A 16771-nucleotide genomic window follows, 5' to 3' on the forward strand; every position below is an offset into this window, starting at 1 on the left:
CAGTGTGGGCTTTTTTTTTTACGTGTAAGCTGCTGACAATAGTGTTGCCATCTGCAGCCTGTGCGGTCAACGCATAAGTCGCGGTAAGCCCAACACTCACCTAGGGACGACGGCCTTAAGAAGGCACCTGGCATCTCATCACCGAGCGCTGTGGGAGCAATGCCGTCAGAACTCGCAAAGCCACACTCACGGCATTCCGCGTCCTGCCTCTTCTCCTTCTCCCCCCATTTATTCTCCACTCCACCTTTCACCGTGCCATTGTCACGTTTATGATGACGTGTTGATGGACGTCACATGAGTGCCCACAAGAGAGGAAGAGGACGGGATTTCAGGGGAAAGCTGGAGCAGCAGATAGGGAGGAGAAGCAGGCAGAACTCTCAGCTGGAGCAGCCATCCACCATGCATGGTCACATCTTGCGCTCCTAGGACGCCGGCATATAGCTATGCAGTGTGGGCTTTTTTTTTTACGTGTAAGCTGCTGACAATAGTGTTGCCATCTGCAGCCTGTGCGGTCAACGCATAAGTCGCGGTAAGCCCAACACTCACCTAGGGACGACGGCCTTAAGAAGGCACCTGGCATCTCATCACCGAGCGCAGTGGGAGCAATGCCGTCAGAACTCGCAAAGCCACACTCACGGCATTCCGCGTCCTGCCTCTTCTCCTTCTCCCCCCATTTATTCTCCACTCCACCTTTCACCGTGCCATTGTCACGTTTATCTGGCAGAAGGCAGGCTTCCGTGGCGCAAATGTTCGAGCGTAAAAAGTTGATGACGCCGGATAACCCTCTTGCCCAACGGCTGACTGCTGGCTTGTTAGAAATGCTAGTCCGCCAACTACTGCCATATAAACTGGTGGACTCGGAGGCCGTTAGAAAATTTGTGGCCATTGGCACAACGCAATGGAAAGTCCCCGGAAGGAAATATTTCTCCCAGAAGGGCATCCCAGAGCTATATGGCCACGTTCAGCGGCAAGTAAATATATCTCTGGCACACAGTGTCCATGCCAAGATACATCTGACCACAGACATGTGGTCTAGCAAACACGGGCAGGGAAGGTGCATAACTTTTACTGCCCACTGGGTGAACTTTCTGACGGCTGTCAAGCATGTAATCCATGGCACCCGTGTGGATTTGGTGTTACTGCCACGGATTGCATGCAGGCCTGCCTCTTCTTCTCCTCCTCCTACTCCATCCTCCATCTCCTCCTCCTCCTCGGCTGACTCCTCCTTTTCCGCTGCACCCCCCAAGCTCCCCAGAACCTATTCGATGTGCCAGGTTAGATGTTGCCATGCTGTGCTGCGGCTGTTGTGCCTGGAAGCCAAGATCCACACCGGTCCTGCACTGCTTTCAGCTCTGCAATCACAAGCTGATCAGTGGCTAACCCCGGTCAATTTGACAGTTGGTAACGTGGTGTGCGAAAATGGTGTCAATCTGCTGAGCGCATTGAAACAGGGCAAAATGACACACGTGCCATGCATGGCACACGTCCTGAACTTAGTTGCGCAGCGATTCGTTGCCAAATAACCCAGGGTCCAGGATTTCTTGCGGCAGGCCAGGAAAATCTATGGCCATTTTAGAAGATCATGGCAATAGCTCGCCTTGCTGACCTTCAGCGGCGACACCACCTGCCCGTCAGGCGTCTGATTTGTGACAGCCCGACGTGCTGGAACTCCACCTTGTATATGCTTGATAGGCTGCTCCAGCAGCAACGTGCCATTAATGACTACCTGTACGAACTCTGTAGCAGGACAGGTTCTGGGGAGCTTGGTTTCTTTTCACCGTGCCAGTGGCTGTTCATGAGCGAAGCATGCAGACTTCTGCAGCCATTTGATGAGATTGCCAAACTGGTTAGTCGCAGCCAGGGCACCATCAGTGACATCGTACCTTACGCCTTCTTTCTGGAGCGTGCATTGCGTCGTGTCATTGATCAAGTTGTCAAGGAGCAGGAGCTGGAAGATCAGGAAGTCGCAATTCTGAATGAATTCCCAGCGGGGGCTACTCCATCTGAGACAAGTCAGCAGGAGTCTGAAGAGGAGTCAGAGGAGGATGGTGGCTAGGGAGAGGAGGAGCAAGAAGACCAGGCTTTGAGGGTGACTTTAAACTTTTCGGGATCCATGGTGCTGTCCGTGGCTGGAGGGAGAAGACCGAGGATGACATTCTCCTGGGCGATGAGCAGGAGCCAGGGCGCTCCACTGCTTCCAATTTAGTGCAAATGGGGCCTTCATACTCCAACTGCGGACAGTTAAATTATCCATGCCACATCTCCTGTGTAAAATGTGTGCATCCCTAAAATATCAGTGACATCCAGTGAAATTTTTCTGATTAAGAGGAGGAGGAGCAGGAGACGGTTGCCTCCACTACAGAGGGTAGTACCCATGGAAGTTTAATTCCATCTGTTCAGCGTCGGTGGGCAGAAGAGGAGGAAGAGGATGAGGAGATTGAGAGTGATTCTCCTGATGACGACAGCGAAGTCTTGCCTGTTGGTACTCTGTCCATGTTGTGGGACTATTTGTGCACTTTTAGTAAGTATTTGGTGGCTGAAAATATGACCTTATGGTTTTTCAGATTCGCCTGCCATTAAAGTGAATGGGGCCCGCCGTTGACACGCAGTTTGCGAACATTTGATCGAGACCGCGCCTTTGCGTTCTCGAAACGTCCCGGCCCATGTTCATCCATCATTAAACATAAGGTCATGAACTAAACTAATTAGAGTAGTGCATATTTAGATATGTGTTTATAGGGGACTGACAAGTAAATGCCAGAGGATTAGTTGGTTTACTATACCCATTTTCAATTGAGCTTGTAAAAGGAAATATCACCATTGTACATGATATATGATATCCCTGAAAATTGTAGCCTGCTGTTGTAATAGTCTGTTACAGTATGCAGTGTATTGACATTAACCACAGACTTCCATTGTCCCTCATTTCCAAAATAATTTTCCTTAAAAAACAAATTTACAATATGTCCATATTACTTGTAGTTGTGAACTTGGTCAGTGCAGGTCCTAGTGTATTGTTCTTCACCACCTGTATCGATACTTCATAAGTTTCTCCTGGTGCAAGTCCTTGCTGCTCAAAAGAAGTAACAGAACTTTCCAAGCTAGTGCTTATCTCTCCATTTTGTTTTTTCTGTAAAAAAAAAAAAGTCACGTAAAATATGTTTGTTCGTGAATATTTAGATAACCTTTCCTATGATCCTAATGAAAATATATAATTCTTAAAAAAGCTTGCAAACAATTTAAAACAGGTTTGTCTATTGGCATTTTAGGATTTTATGTTGACAAATGTTAAACTCAACTCTGATATATAGTATGTCACCAAACATTTGTGCAGTTATTAAAAAATATAATATGCCACTCAGTGCTAGACTTCTGTTATATCATGTTGGGCAAAACTATCTCAAAAGGACACATTTTATATGGAATTAATGGATTATCATTTACGACTGATAGAAGTAGAACTGCAGAACATTCATGCAAAAATTTTACTTGTAACTGTTTGTTTCCTACAACCCAGGACATTTCACACTATAAACTTTTCTAGACTTTTAGAAATAAGTATAACATTTTGCTAAGTTCTGAAATAATGCTTATCTACTAGAAGCCATACACTCCTGAACAATATATTCATATTTTTAGGCTTTGCAATGGAATTTGATTTTGTAATAGGATAGCGCTGTGACTTTTGAAATACACTAACTATAGGGATTTACTTTTCATATAAATTGTGATTTATTTAGTGTATTTTATGTTTTACACTAACATCTATATACATAGTTTTTGCTGAGACTTTTTTGACTTTCCTCAAATCATGACTCCTTCCTTCTTTCTGATATAAATTCCCTAAAGCACTCTGCATTTCCCATTATGACTCTTGCTTGCCAGAAGCAAAGGGCATGGAGTTTCCTCACGATGCACTTGGTCTATCTAAGGTAAACAAGTGGTAGATCAGTAACATAGATTTTCTGTCCTCTAACTCACATCACAGAGTCTCCTTTATTTCTATGTAATCAAGCTTCAGCCTGTCTCTCCTGCCTCCTGGTGATAATAGCTTCTCCCTGCAGGGCAGGACAAGGGGTAGGCACCTGCCTAGGGTGCCACCTTGCATTTGTGGCCGTACAGCCTCATAGGCTATAAGTGAGTATAGCAGAGCAAGAGGTTGCAATGACTTCACCGCCACCTCCTGCGCCGGGTCTCGCGTGAGACCCATCACAGGAGCGGGGATGTCTTGTATACCCCGTACGCCAGGACTCGACAACTCAGGCCACAGATTGCAGGAAGTCCATAGCCTGCAGCGCAGATGGAGGAGGGAAAAAAAGAGTGAGGTGTTTTTTGTTTGTTTTTTAACTAAGAAGTGGCATACTGACACAAAGGCGGGGGAAGAGAACATTATATAATGGCACTAAGGGGGAGCATTATGTACTGGCACTAAGGGGAGCACAAAGGAACATTTTGCCACTAACACATGGCAAAAAGGGCTTTACAACAAATGACTGCACCGCATGAGGGCAAATAAGATGTACTCTAGAAATTTTTCCTTGCTATAAACCCTGTTAATGGCTGTATCAAACAGCACTTGCACCTCAATAACTAGAATGGTTTGCTGGAATTACAGAGCTTTATAATGGCAATTTGGATCCCCAGTCAGTGCGCCAAGGTGTAATAGGATTGTTTGTATTACCCAGTCTGTAACCTGCCCTACTGAACCCTGTTCTACACAAATGCTGTGGAACTATTCCTCCCTATCCATTTCCTGCACTTATAAATAGTTTTTTCGCCACAATCAAGTCTTTCTTAGCCTGCTGACGTCTCTACCTGCACGAAACACTGGTAAATTGCAGAATCTAAGATGGCTGTCACTATTTATAGGGCTATGACATCACAGGGCTGGCTGCTGATTGATTGCATGTATGGAATTATGGGCGATCCCGCCCTCCCAGAGTTCCTTTCGCCATGTTCTCACACGTGCAGCAGCCATTTTAGGAAAAAATGCGATTCGTTACCACGAAGTGTGAGGAAATTCGGCTTCGGTGCAAATCAAATTTTTATCAACTTCCACTTCTTCAGCTTCAATCCGCTCATCTCTAATTATTATGTTATGTTAATACTACTAGGGGTACTGTAGGGGCATTATTATTGGGCATAATATGGAGGAAATTGCTACTAATGGGGCACTATTACTAATCAGAACAGTTTGGGATCACTGTTGCTCTGGGGAACTATCTGTATGTCTCTTTTATTTATGATAGCATAGTGTTTGTGGGGAGCACATGGGGGAGCGCAGAAAGCACAGTATTAGGAGTAGCTGCAGAATAACAGTGAACTTTTATCAAGACTACTACTAGACTTTTAGAAATAATATATTGCTCAGTTCTGAAATAATGCTTATCTACTAGAAGCCATAAACTCCTAAACAATGTATTCATATTTTTTAGGCTTTGCAATGGAATTTGATTTTGTAATAGAACGCCATGGTGACTTTTGAAATACAAAAATTATAGTTATTTACTTTCATATAAACTGTGATTTATTTAGTGGATTTAATGTTTTACACTAATATCTTATACATATATACATAATTTTTGCTGAGACTTTTTTGACTTTCCTCAAATCACGTATGGGTACTATATGGGGCATTATTATTGGACATATTATGGAGGGCATTGCTACTAATGGGGCACTATTACTAATCAGGACAGTCTGGGAACATCTTCTATGGGGGACTATCTGTATGTCTCTTTTATTTCTGATAGTATAGTGTTTGTGGGCATAGGGGGTGCACAGCGGATGCAGTATTAGGAGTAGCAGCAGGATAACAGTGAACTGGATACATTTGTGGGCTAATTTGCAAAATCTGTAACAGTTTCCCATGTGCCATATACTAATACTGGAGCCATATTAATACATTCACAAAAGACTATACAAAATGCTATACAAAAAGTGAAAATAAATATATAAATCTCTTACAATATTCTGGAAGATAAGTTTCCAAGCATCAAAGGAAATATCGAGAGGATCCCATTCCACGTCAACAGTTGTTTCTTTTATTGTTTTAAACCTTAGATCATCTGTAGTAGGCAGGTCTGAAAGGCAATGTATATGGTAATATACCATGTTTTTTTTTTCCAATAAAAACAAAGTTTTTTATGAATTAAATGTGGCATGACCCACTCTATTAACCATGGCCCAGTCACTAATCAAGGCCCATCCCAGCCACCTACTACTTGATTGGCCATTCAATTAATTTTATTTTTACATGCAGTTGTACTTGTTTACAATTTATCAGTATTCCTGCCTGATTGCTTAAATTATTATTTTTGGCTTTTATTAACTTTTATGTTATGATTTTATATATATATATATATATATATATATATATATATATATATTAGTTGAAAGCATATTTGTGCATATGCTACCACAAATCATTGACAGAAGGACAAGAGAAAGTGAAATTGTACTTACGTGTGGCAACCCTGGCGCTTACTGGGATACTCTTCTGGTCCTTCAAAATGGCATATACACGGACAAAATACTCTACTCCAGGTTCAAGTTCTCTAATGGTGGCTGTTGTTTGGTCTCCGGGGACTCTGAAGTCAAACTCCAAGCCACCAGGGCTTGTGGGAACATAGGTAATGAGATATTGAGTAACTTTGATTTTGTTGGCCCATTCTAAGTTCATGGTTTTATCGGTTACATTTGTCACAACTAAGTCTTTTGGGGGTGATACTGTTGGATAAAAAAAATAACATTCAGTTAATAATGTTTGGGATTTTACCAGTGCTCCAGAAGTTAAAACTTGCAGGGGAAATACACTGTAAAACAAACAATATGTAATATCTTTTGTTTTATTACATGTTAACAACCTATATGTGAATATTCTATGTAATTTTCTTTCACCAAACTAAAAAAAATGGGTGTTTTTTTGTGGATATACTTTTTTGAAGTCACTCTTTGTATTTTGCTCCTTGGCCCTAACTTCCTTTTTGTTTGGAGTGTTACCACAGCAGACAGTCTCGCTTAAAGGGGTTCTGCAGTTTGTTTTAACTGATGATCTATCCTCTGGAAAGATCATCAGCATCTGATCGGCGGGGGTTTGAAACCCGGGACCCCCGCCGATCAGCAGTTTGAGAAGACAGCTCCGGCAGTGGCGCTCCGGCAGCGCCGCGGCCTTCTCACTGTTTACCGCTGGCCTAGTGACGTCACGACTAGTATCAACTGGCCTGGACGCGGCTAAGCTCTGTTCACTTGAATGGATCTTAGCCCCGCCCATGAGCGTGGCTGCCCTCTCAAACAGCTTATCAGCGGGGGTCCAGAGTATAGATCATCAGTTAAAACAAACTATAGAACCCCTTTAACTCTCTTGTTAAGAGTGGCTTGATCTGTGTGGCTTTATATGTGTGGCTTGATCTGTTCCCAGATCAAGCCACACATAGTGAATCGATTGAAACATCATACATTAACACAAGGCTCTTTTGTGGGCCTCTTTATCCAGGCCTATCAACAGAATAATAGTGCTGGCATACTGTTATACTAATTCTACACCTACTTTAGATGTATGGATTACTTTGCTAAAAAGGGCTTCTCGTCACAGTGTCAGTAAACGGATGGATTATCTATCTATATAGTTTTTATTATTTGTGTTCACTGTTATAGAAGAACACTATTTTAAATTTATTTTAAATTACATAGTACTACTGAAATAAAAAATAAAGCCTGCTAACATATATATATATATATATATAAAAAATCAAAAAAAATTCTAATGGAAGTGTCCCTTTAAAAATAGAGAATTTTCTTTCCTTCTTTCGTGAGCGGGGAAGGGGATAGGCCAGCAGGCCCGTTTCATCAAACATTTTCTACGCCTGTTTTAGGCATTGAAAAAAGTCTAAATGTAAGACAGCTAGGAAGCTGTATAACATTTAGAACTGGCAGAAAACCCGCTGAAGTAATGAATAGACCAGGGGTTTATTAAGACTGGTGTCTAAAACCCCAGTCTTAATAAATGCGTACCTAAGCATTTTTTTCAGATGCATTGAAAATCTTAGTGACCTGCAATGGTTATAAGTGATCGATGTCTATAGCTCACTATATTGATACTTCACAGTAGGAATGTCGCAGTGTGGTTCACTGTGAAATGGGTTGCCATGTTGCTCATGTTTGTGCTCTGGTGTACAGGATTCTGTGTAAGCTGGTTGCCAGGGGTGACATGTAGTAACAGTAACCAGTATGTGTTCTGTCTCCTCCTTGCTTTCCCCTCCATGTCTCCTGGTTCTGGTGAGGTTAATAGTCTGGTCTGGGTGTAGTCACTACCTGCCTTGTATTCCTGTTTGCTGTGGGCCTAGGGGTCAGTTTGTGTCCAGCCTTGCTGGGTGCAGGAGCTATGCACTTGACCTGAGGTTTTCCATCTTCCCTGTCTGTGTGGCCACCTAGTAAGCCGTTCCGCATGGAGTCCAGACTTCTGTCTGTCTGTGCAGATCTGTTTGTGACCACCATGTGTTGTTCCGCAAGCGGTCCAGGCATCTGTTTGTTTGGTTCTGTGTCTTGCCTCTGACCACCATTTGTTGTTCTGCATGGGGTCCAGACATCTGCCTGTCTGTGCCTTGTGTGCAGCTCTGTCTGTTCTCCCATGGTCTAACTCTGGATGGGGAACAGGTATCTGCTAGTCCGTGTCTTCGCCTTAAATGAGAGGGCTCCTGGGTTATTCAGAGAGAGGACATCTCTGTCTTATCTGTATTTCTTCAGCGTCTAGGTCTATGTAAGCCTGGCAGTGCTTACTGCTTCTGTTCCTTGTATGTTCTGCCTTTGGTGAGAGGGCTCCTGGGTTCTCTGGAGGGAGGACATTTAGTCTGTGTGTAGCTCTGCCTGAGACCACCATGTGTTGTTCCACATGGTGTTCAGGCATATGCTTGTCTGCCTGTTTGGGCAGCTCTGCCTGAGACCACCATTTGTCATTCTGCATGGAGTCCAGGCATGTGCTTGTCTGTCTGTTTGGGCAGCTCTGCCTGAGACCGCCATACATCAGTTCCACATGGGGTTCAGGCAACTGCTTGAGTGCTGGTTCCTTTTTGTCTGGTTTGTACTGTGTCCTGTGTGGTTTGTTTGGGTGCCAGTATGTGTACCTGTGTTCCAGTCCTTGTTTGTGTGGACTGCTGGTGCTTGCACCATCAGGCTCTGCAGGTATGTGGCCAAGTGCACCGGGACCATCATGGAGGCATAACCAGTTCATCCCCACCATCTGGGCCCCTGTGAAGAATGGGGCTCACTGAGTCTTTGCCCTCTGGGTTTGGTCCCAAGTAAAACCAGTGTACTTGGTCCAGTGGTATTTCCTGCCACTGATCCCCTACCTGCTGATCCAGTTTTCTGCCATGTCTGTATCTTGTAATTAAAGTATTGGGTTTTGCTCATGTCTTTGTCTCTGCTTGCTTTACTGTGTTTGCCTGAGATATTCTAGCTGTTGGTAGGACTTTTGCTAGAACGTGACAATAAACTTCACAGTAATTGCCGCTAACTTATTTCAGCATTGTGAGTTGCAGACATATATTACTTAGAATATCTTTAGGCTACTAAGATTTTCGAATGAGTTTGTAAAAAGTAGATTGTATTTGAATTTTGTTTAATTTGTCCAGAAAATTTGGTTAACAACCCTGAGCAAGAATTTATTGTGTTGTAAACCTGGTTCAAATAAGTGGCTTAGTATTGTATTGAACTATATAACAAGACCATCTCCCCTTTAGGATATCTTTTCATGTGCCATTAGACTTTGCTAGTGTGCTTTATTGAGCGTAATTAAAGATAATATTACTTAACAAAGCAATAAAGTGCTCACTCTAAAATAACTGGCTGCACTAAGGACAAACAAAAATATATATGAAATTTGTATTTTTGCTCTTTTGTATGTGGTTGTCTTCATTTATTACTTTTTATGAATACAGTATTGACAAATAGTGCAAAACATTGTGTGGCCAATACATTTGTTCCCAATCATTTTTGACCCAGAGAAGTGTATTTCCTAACATTACCCAAATGCATAAACAGGAAACCAAAATGCCCAAAGGAATCCTGTCTGAATAGACACTATGCAATCTCCAAGTCTGCAGTTATAGTGCTGGAATGCAAAAATTAAATTCATTGGATTACTGAACAGTTATCTCCCTCTTGGCACATCGACTACAACGAATGCTTTGAAATATAAGCGATAAGTACTTATCCAGGAAGACAAAAGCTGGATCTCTAGTGTGTTCATTAATTGAATGTTTTTCCTCCAGGTACTCTAATTTTCCTCCCATGCCTCAAAAACATACTGAGGGTATAATGGGTTTTCAGTCCCTGTACACAGCAGTGGAATTTATTGGAGGGATCTGTGTTGTTACAGCAACCATAGCCTTTATTGGACTTATATGGTACAGAGCTCAGGGTGGCTTACATTTTATATGGAGGCACTCAAACTATTTTTTAACAACAAAATAATAAAGAATCTGAAAATTTGGGGCCAGTCACAGAGGTTTTCTGCATTAGAAGCGTTCTAGGTGTAAACGTAGTGCTGCTAAACCACCATCACACACAGAGTGCCCATAACTCTTTTATAAAGAACTATACGAACTCTGTGCTGCTGTAGTTCATCTGCATTACATTGTCATGTACATGAGATCTAATAGTACAGCAGGGGTGGGAAATGGGGGCATTTCACATTTTTTGTAATTTCACTTTGGATTTCAAAATACAAACCTTCTAACACTAATTATATTTAAATAATAATAATAAAAAAAACTGTATTTGTTCTACATTAGGAACCACATATTTGCTTCAGGTCATGTAACATCAACTCTCCCCCCCTAAAAATCATAATGCTGCATTTATTCTTTATAATTTATCTTTTGGTCCCACGCTTTGGGAAAATGAAAACAGATGTGTTACACTGCAACTCAATATCAAATGTGTAAATTGCTTAGACTCCTGCAACGCTAGTTCCAGGTGTGCAAGCCATGGTTCAGAGATTTTTATCATCACTGTTTGAATGGAAATGAGGCAACAGCATAATACGATCCACTCAACAAGCTTTAACAGCATGGTGTGAAATTTCTGCTTTTCAGTTTAGCATGACGCATTCATATTAACTGAAGAAGCAACAACGGTCGCATTTGCAAAACTTTTGAAGTCAAAATGTATGTTTGAAATTCAAAGATTTTTTTACACAGATGGATAAACTGAACACATTGTACCTTCAGAGCAGAACTCTCCGATGAATCCTTTATCACAGACGCATTGTCCATTTACGCATCTGCCTTGATTGTTGCAGTTGTTGAAGCAGGTTAGTTCACGGCAGTTGTCTCCTGTGAATCCTTCAGTACACACACACTGCCCATCGATGCATTGTCCTCTGTTATTACAATCGTCAGGGCAGCGAAGGTCTCCGCAGTCATCGCCCATAAATAAATTGTCGCATATACATTGTCCATTAACACAGCGACCTCTGTGGTTGCAGTCATTAGGACATCTTAGTTCTGAGCAATCTTCTCCCATGAAAGCATCATCACATATGCACTGACCATCAACACACCGCCCTTTATTGTTGCAATCATTGGGGCATCTTAGTTCACTGCAGTCCAGTCCCATGAATCCCTCATCACACACACACTGCCCATTTACACAGCGTCCTCTGTTGTTACAATCATTGGGGCACCTCAGTTCACTGCAGTCCTGGCCCATGTATCCTTCATCACAGATGCATTGTCCATTCACACAGCGCCCCCTGTTATTGCAGTCATTTGGACATCTCAGCTCACCACAGTCCTCTCCCATGAACCCTTCCTTGCATATACACACGCCATCCACACAACGTCCCTGATTGTTACAATTGTTTGGGCAACTCAGTTCACTACAGTCGTCCCCGGTGAATCCTGCATCACACACACAGAGTCCATTCACACATTTCCCATTGTTGTTGCAGTTATTTGGACAGGCCAGTTCACCACAGTCTTCACCAGTGAACCCTTCTTCACAGTAGCACACACCATTTATGCAACGACCACGGTCAAAACAGTCGTTAGGGCAAATCAACTCGCTGCAGTCCTCTCCTGTGTAAGGCTCATCACAGACACACTCATTATCCACACAACGTCCACGGTTATTGCAATTGTTTGGACAGAGGGGTTGGCTACAGTCCTCCCCGGTAAAGTTCTCCTCACAGACACATTGGCCATTCACACACTTTCCATGCTCACTGCAAGGGATGCGGCAAACCTCTTCACCACAATCTTCTCCAGCAAAGCCATCAAAGCAAACACAGACTCCATTAACACATTTGCCTTGGTCATTACAATCATTCAGGCAGGCTAATTCACCACAGTCCTCTCCGGTGTATTCTGGATTGCAAACACATTTTCCATCCACACATGTTCCTCTGTTATTGCAGTTTCCTGGACATTCTGCTTCTGTACAATTGGGTCCTTTCCACCCAGGCTCACAGATACAGCCACAAGTGTCAGTGCTATAATTTCCACGTCCATTGCAGTAAGGCTTGGTTTCTACTGTACCTGTATAAATATAGTAGAATCATTAATATTCAATTTGACACCAAGAAATCTAATTTTCATATTAGTACAACATAAAGAGTATATGGATGCAATAATGTGTCAAATGTGTTTGTGATTTAGTGATCCCAATGACTATATGTTCTTAATCAGCCTAAAGGACTATTTTAACCGTATAAATTAATTGTGTATCCCTAGGATATTTCCCAAACTAGCCTGGGAAAAGGGTTAGGCAGAGTAAGTGGCTGCTTATGAACCATTGCAATAGAGGGATACACAATGTTAGTGCTACAGTACATCCATAAAAGTTACATGCTTAGGAGAGCCAAACATGCATACTACATGTGAACCAAGGCTGATAGCTGATCACGGAGTGATTGTACACCACAGCATTATTATACTGCACAAAACAAATGGCAAGTTCAGTTACATTAGTTCACAAAAACATGTGAATGATGTCAGGACCTTGGTGGAATCTAATCAGATTGAAGGAGGGATATCTAATTTATGAAATGATGTCAGTTTAAAAACTCTACTGATTCAATAGATTAAAACTACAGGGTATTAGAAACTAAACGAGTCATCCAGTTTCAGACAAATCTTTTATTAAATGTGTCATGTCTTGTTGATGGGATGCTCTTAAGTAGAGATGAGCGAATTTCTGCTCATGAAATTCGTTCACACTTCGTTTGTTGGTTAAAGGTGAATTGCGTTATGGATTCCGTTACCACGGACCATAACGCAATTCTATGATGGAATGCATAACGGTATGCCTTTAGAGGCATTCCGTTATTCATTCCGTCATAATAGAAGTCTATGGGCTGCAAAACGGATCCGTCCTCCCCTGCATAATGGAAATTGGACGGATCCATTTTACAGCCCATAGACTTCTATTATGACGGAATGAATAACGGAATGCCTCTAAAGGCATTCCGCTATGCATTCCGTCATAGAATTGCGTTATCCATAACTCAATACACCTATTACCAACAAAATAGGAAAATCGCTCATCTCTACTCTTAAGGTCTCCAAACACAATGGATTATCGTTGGAGACAGTTGTTGTCGACAAGGCAGGCTGACTCTATACTGTGTGTAGGGGCCTCCCAACTCTTCCTCAACAGACGATGTTGAGGAAAAGAATGATCAGCTAAGGCTATGTTCACATCTGCGTTTGGTAAATCCAGTGCACAGGCTACTGGAATTAATATTTCTGGCATAGCTGGACACTCAATACACTCAATACAATGGATTCTGTCTTTCTGCTAGAAAAATACCACTTCCAGCATTTTTTTTTGTGCCAGAAATCTGGCATTCTTGCCGGAAACCCAGTAGATCTCATTATAGTGAATAAGGATCCGGCAGGCCACCATGGTGTCTAGCTATTCCAGATACTGTCATTTCCTTAGTCTGGTCCTCTGTCGAAATAGACTACCAGATTTACCCAATGCAGATCTGGACTTAGCCTAATTTGTATTTCAATGCTTGGTCCTTTTGTTCTGGCAGAAGATAAGCAACCATGATTGATATCTGGCAGTGACTTTCTCCTCTGCTGTGTGTATGGGGGATGAAAAGCTGTAGGCCGAAAGAGCATTTGGCCTTCAGCTATTAAAGGTGTATGGGCACCTATATCTTATACAAAGAACCTTATCAACCATATATTAAGCTTCAATATATACAGTAAGTCTGGAATTTTAAATGTATTCTATAGTATTACGTTTTTTACTATGAATAAACTTTTACCAGAGGAAGCCAAGAGGCACATTCAAACTTTTACGTTGATGCCAGCGAACTAATCTAAATAATTTGATTTGACCATACAATTGTATTTTACCTTTCTTATGCCCCTTACACAAGGTTTTACCTCCTTATTACACATGTTAAATTTCTATACAATTATACAACTAATGCTCTGTGTGTAAAACAAGCTAACGAGCAATAAAGCTGTTTTTGTAATCATAAAAGGACACCAACTTAAAAACTAAAAGTTAAATCATTAATTGTTCTTCTGATGTATGCAATACTACATTGTGCAATACCACTTCGTCTCAATTATTGTTTCAGTTCCTTTTACTTTAAGAAACAAACTATACTATAACTGATAGATTTTTTTTTCCATTCTTATGGTCACTCCTAATGACTCAAGTCTAGTTAGAAGTTAAAAAAACTCCACTGTAGACATACAATTATATCCCCCCCCCCCTTTTCATATTATAAAACAACCACATGTGTCTGAGGAATACTAAATGTTCAATAGCATTTTAATTACAGAGTAGTCAATATGGAAACATGCAATGCTGTAATGGGACAGCTGTTCTGATAGTTTCTCTTTTGCTACAAACTTGTGCTTATGAACATATGAAAGAAGACTCACCTCTCCGTGTTCCTACCACTGCTCCATTCCTGGGACCAGAGGCAGCTGGAAATGGAGCAGTGGTGGGACTGTGGACAGGTGAATATTCATCTTTATGTTCAGGCGCACAAGTTCATAGCATAGGAATTGTTGGCCCCAGACTGGACAACCCTTTTAAATAAAATCGGCAAAAAAGCAAAAATAGCTGCCTAGCCAATGTAAACTCTATACAAATCCCCACCTAACATATGCTATTTCTAATACTAGTATCTTCTAATGTGGCAGAGGGTCCTTTAGGACCCTTCAAGTGCAAGGGCCAAGTTATGACTGCTAGTTCTGCATTGATGCACCTTAATGGGGTTGTCAAAAGATGTAAAAACATAATCACTATCCACAGTGTAGGCAATATTTATCCGATAAATGAAGATCTGACCACTGAGACCCCACTGATCATGAGAAAGAGGGTGCCAACTTCTCTAAACGAATGGAGTGGCAGTCAAGCATGATCATTGCCACTCCATTCATTCTTTATGAGACTGCTGGAGATCTTCAGCTGTTCTATAGAAAATTAATGAAGCGCAGTTTACATGCTTGATTTGCTGAAACTGACTTTTATTAGGCTGTTATTAGTAGATAATGTCAACTGAGAGTTATTTGAAGTATTCTAAATCATAGATGCGTTTTGTAATTCAATTAAAATTGGGTTGGCTCTGAATTTGTTAATGTCAGTATTACCTCTATCCAATCATTCTTGTATTTCTAAACAAAAAATAAAGTGTATATCATCCAAGGGGATATTCTCACCTTCAGCAGTCTGTGCATTAGAACAGCACCCAGCCCCTGTAGTACATTGTTCTCGGAGAGATGACACAAGGCCTTCCAACTCCTCCAGTCTGCTTAGAAGGTCCTTAATGTCTGGAGCTGCTGCACATCCACAAGCACGCCTAGGGATGTTGATGCGATGTGTAAAAACTATCTGGTTTTCCCCATTTAAAGTGGTTTCCTGGTGATTTTTTCCAAGCTCTGCCTGTGGCTTTAACTCATTTTCTTCTGTTCCTATTGGGTCGAGGTCAACAGAGCACAAGGAACCCATTGGAACTTTAATATTATACACATGGTTAAACACTACAGGCTGGTTGTCTTCAGGCAAGGTGATGTTTAAACCAGCATCTCTTTTGTGTCGGATAACTTTTCTTATAAGTCCACAGTCCACTTGAGAGCTCAGCATTAAAAGAAGACAGGCAAATACCTGTATGGGATACCCCATGGCTGTGCCCTTATTCAATGTTGACTTTTGTGCTTTTCCTTTGTAGTGTCACTTCTATGTAGCTTTATCTGTTTTCACTTCCACGCTATTCTAAAATAAAAATAATGAAATTCATAAACAATTATGTATAAAGAGATTAAATAGAACATACAAGACGACAATTCCAGAGATCTCCTAACACTGAAGAACAGTAAACAGCTTCTAAAAAAAGGTAATTTTGTAATGTTTCAGTGAACTTGGCATATGCTGTTGGGTTTCATGCCTAGACAATGGCTACATTCATTGGGAACTAAGAGAATTAATGACAATAATATGCCTAGCTCATATTTCTAATGGTTATTTCTAACAGCATACCTGAATGAGGTTATTCTTGGCTCCCACATACCATGCATACATTTACATTGAAGGGGATCTACTAAAAGCCTATAATATGAAAACCTATATAGGTGAACATGATTATTCATTTTCTATTACAGTATCCAGCTCTGTGTTGTGCTGTCTCGGTTGGTTGTAATTATTGACTCTTTAGGAAGACTTATTTGATATGAAACAAATGGATTAATGCAACAGTCATCCTGGTACTTCACTTAATCTCTCAATTTTTAGTATATAGTTTTAA

At 41.4% G+C, this 16771-nt stretch overlaps 1 protein-coding gene across 2 annotated transcripts in view; it reads right to left on the reverse strand.

Moving 5' to 3' along the window:
* TNC (tenascin C) overlaps positions 1 to 16771 on the reverse strand; it is a 120526-nt gene that overhangs the window by 62991 nt on the left and 40764 nt on the right. For both annotated transcript variants that reach the window (XM_044305418.1, XM_044305419.1), the window contains exons 2-6: positions 15690 to 16242; positions 11223 to 12536; positions 6466 to 6729; positions 5968 to 6083; positions 2977 to 3130 (exon numbers count right to left, since the gene is read on the reverse strand). In XM_044305418.1, the coding sequence (XP_044161353.1) occupies positions 2977 to 3130; positions 5968 to 6083; positions 6466 to 6729; positions 11223 to 12536; positions 15690 to 16152 (2311 nt within the window). In that variant the 5' untranslated portion in view covers positions 16153 to 16242. The remainder of the gene's footprint in view (positions 1 to 2976; positions 3131 to 5967; positions 6084 to 6465; positions 6730 to 11222; positions 12537 to 15689; positions 16243 to 16771) is intronic.

This window comes from Bufo gargarizans, chromosome 9, assembly GCF_014858855.1.
Source record: "Bufo gargarizans isolate SCDJY-AF-19 chromosome 9, ASM1485885v1, whole genome shotgun sequence".
In the NCBI taxonomy this organism is placed as follows: domain Eukaryota; kingdom Metazoa; phylum Chordata; class Amphibia; order Anura; family Bufonidae; genus Bufo; species Bufo gargarizans.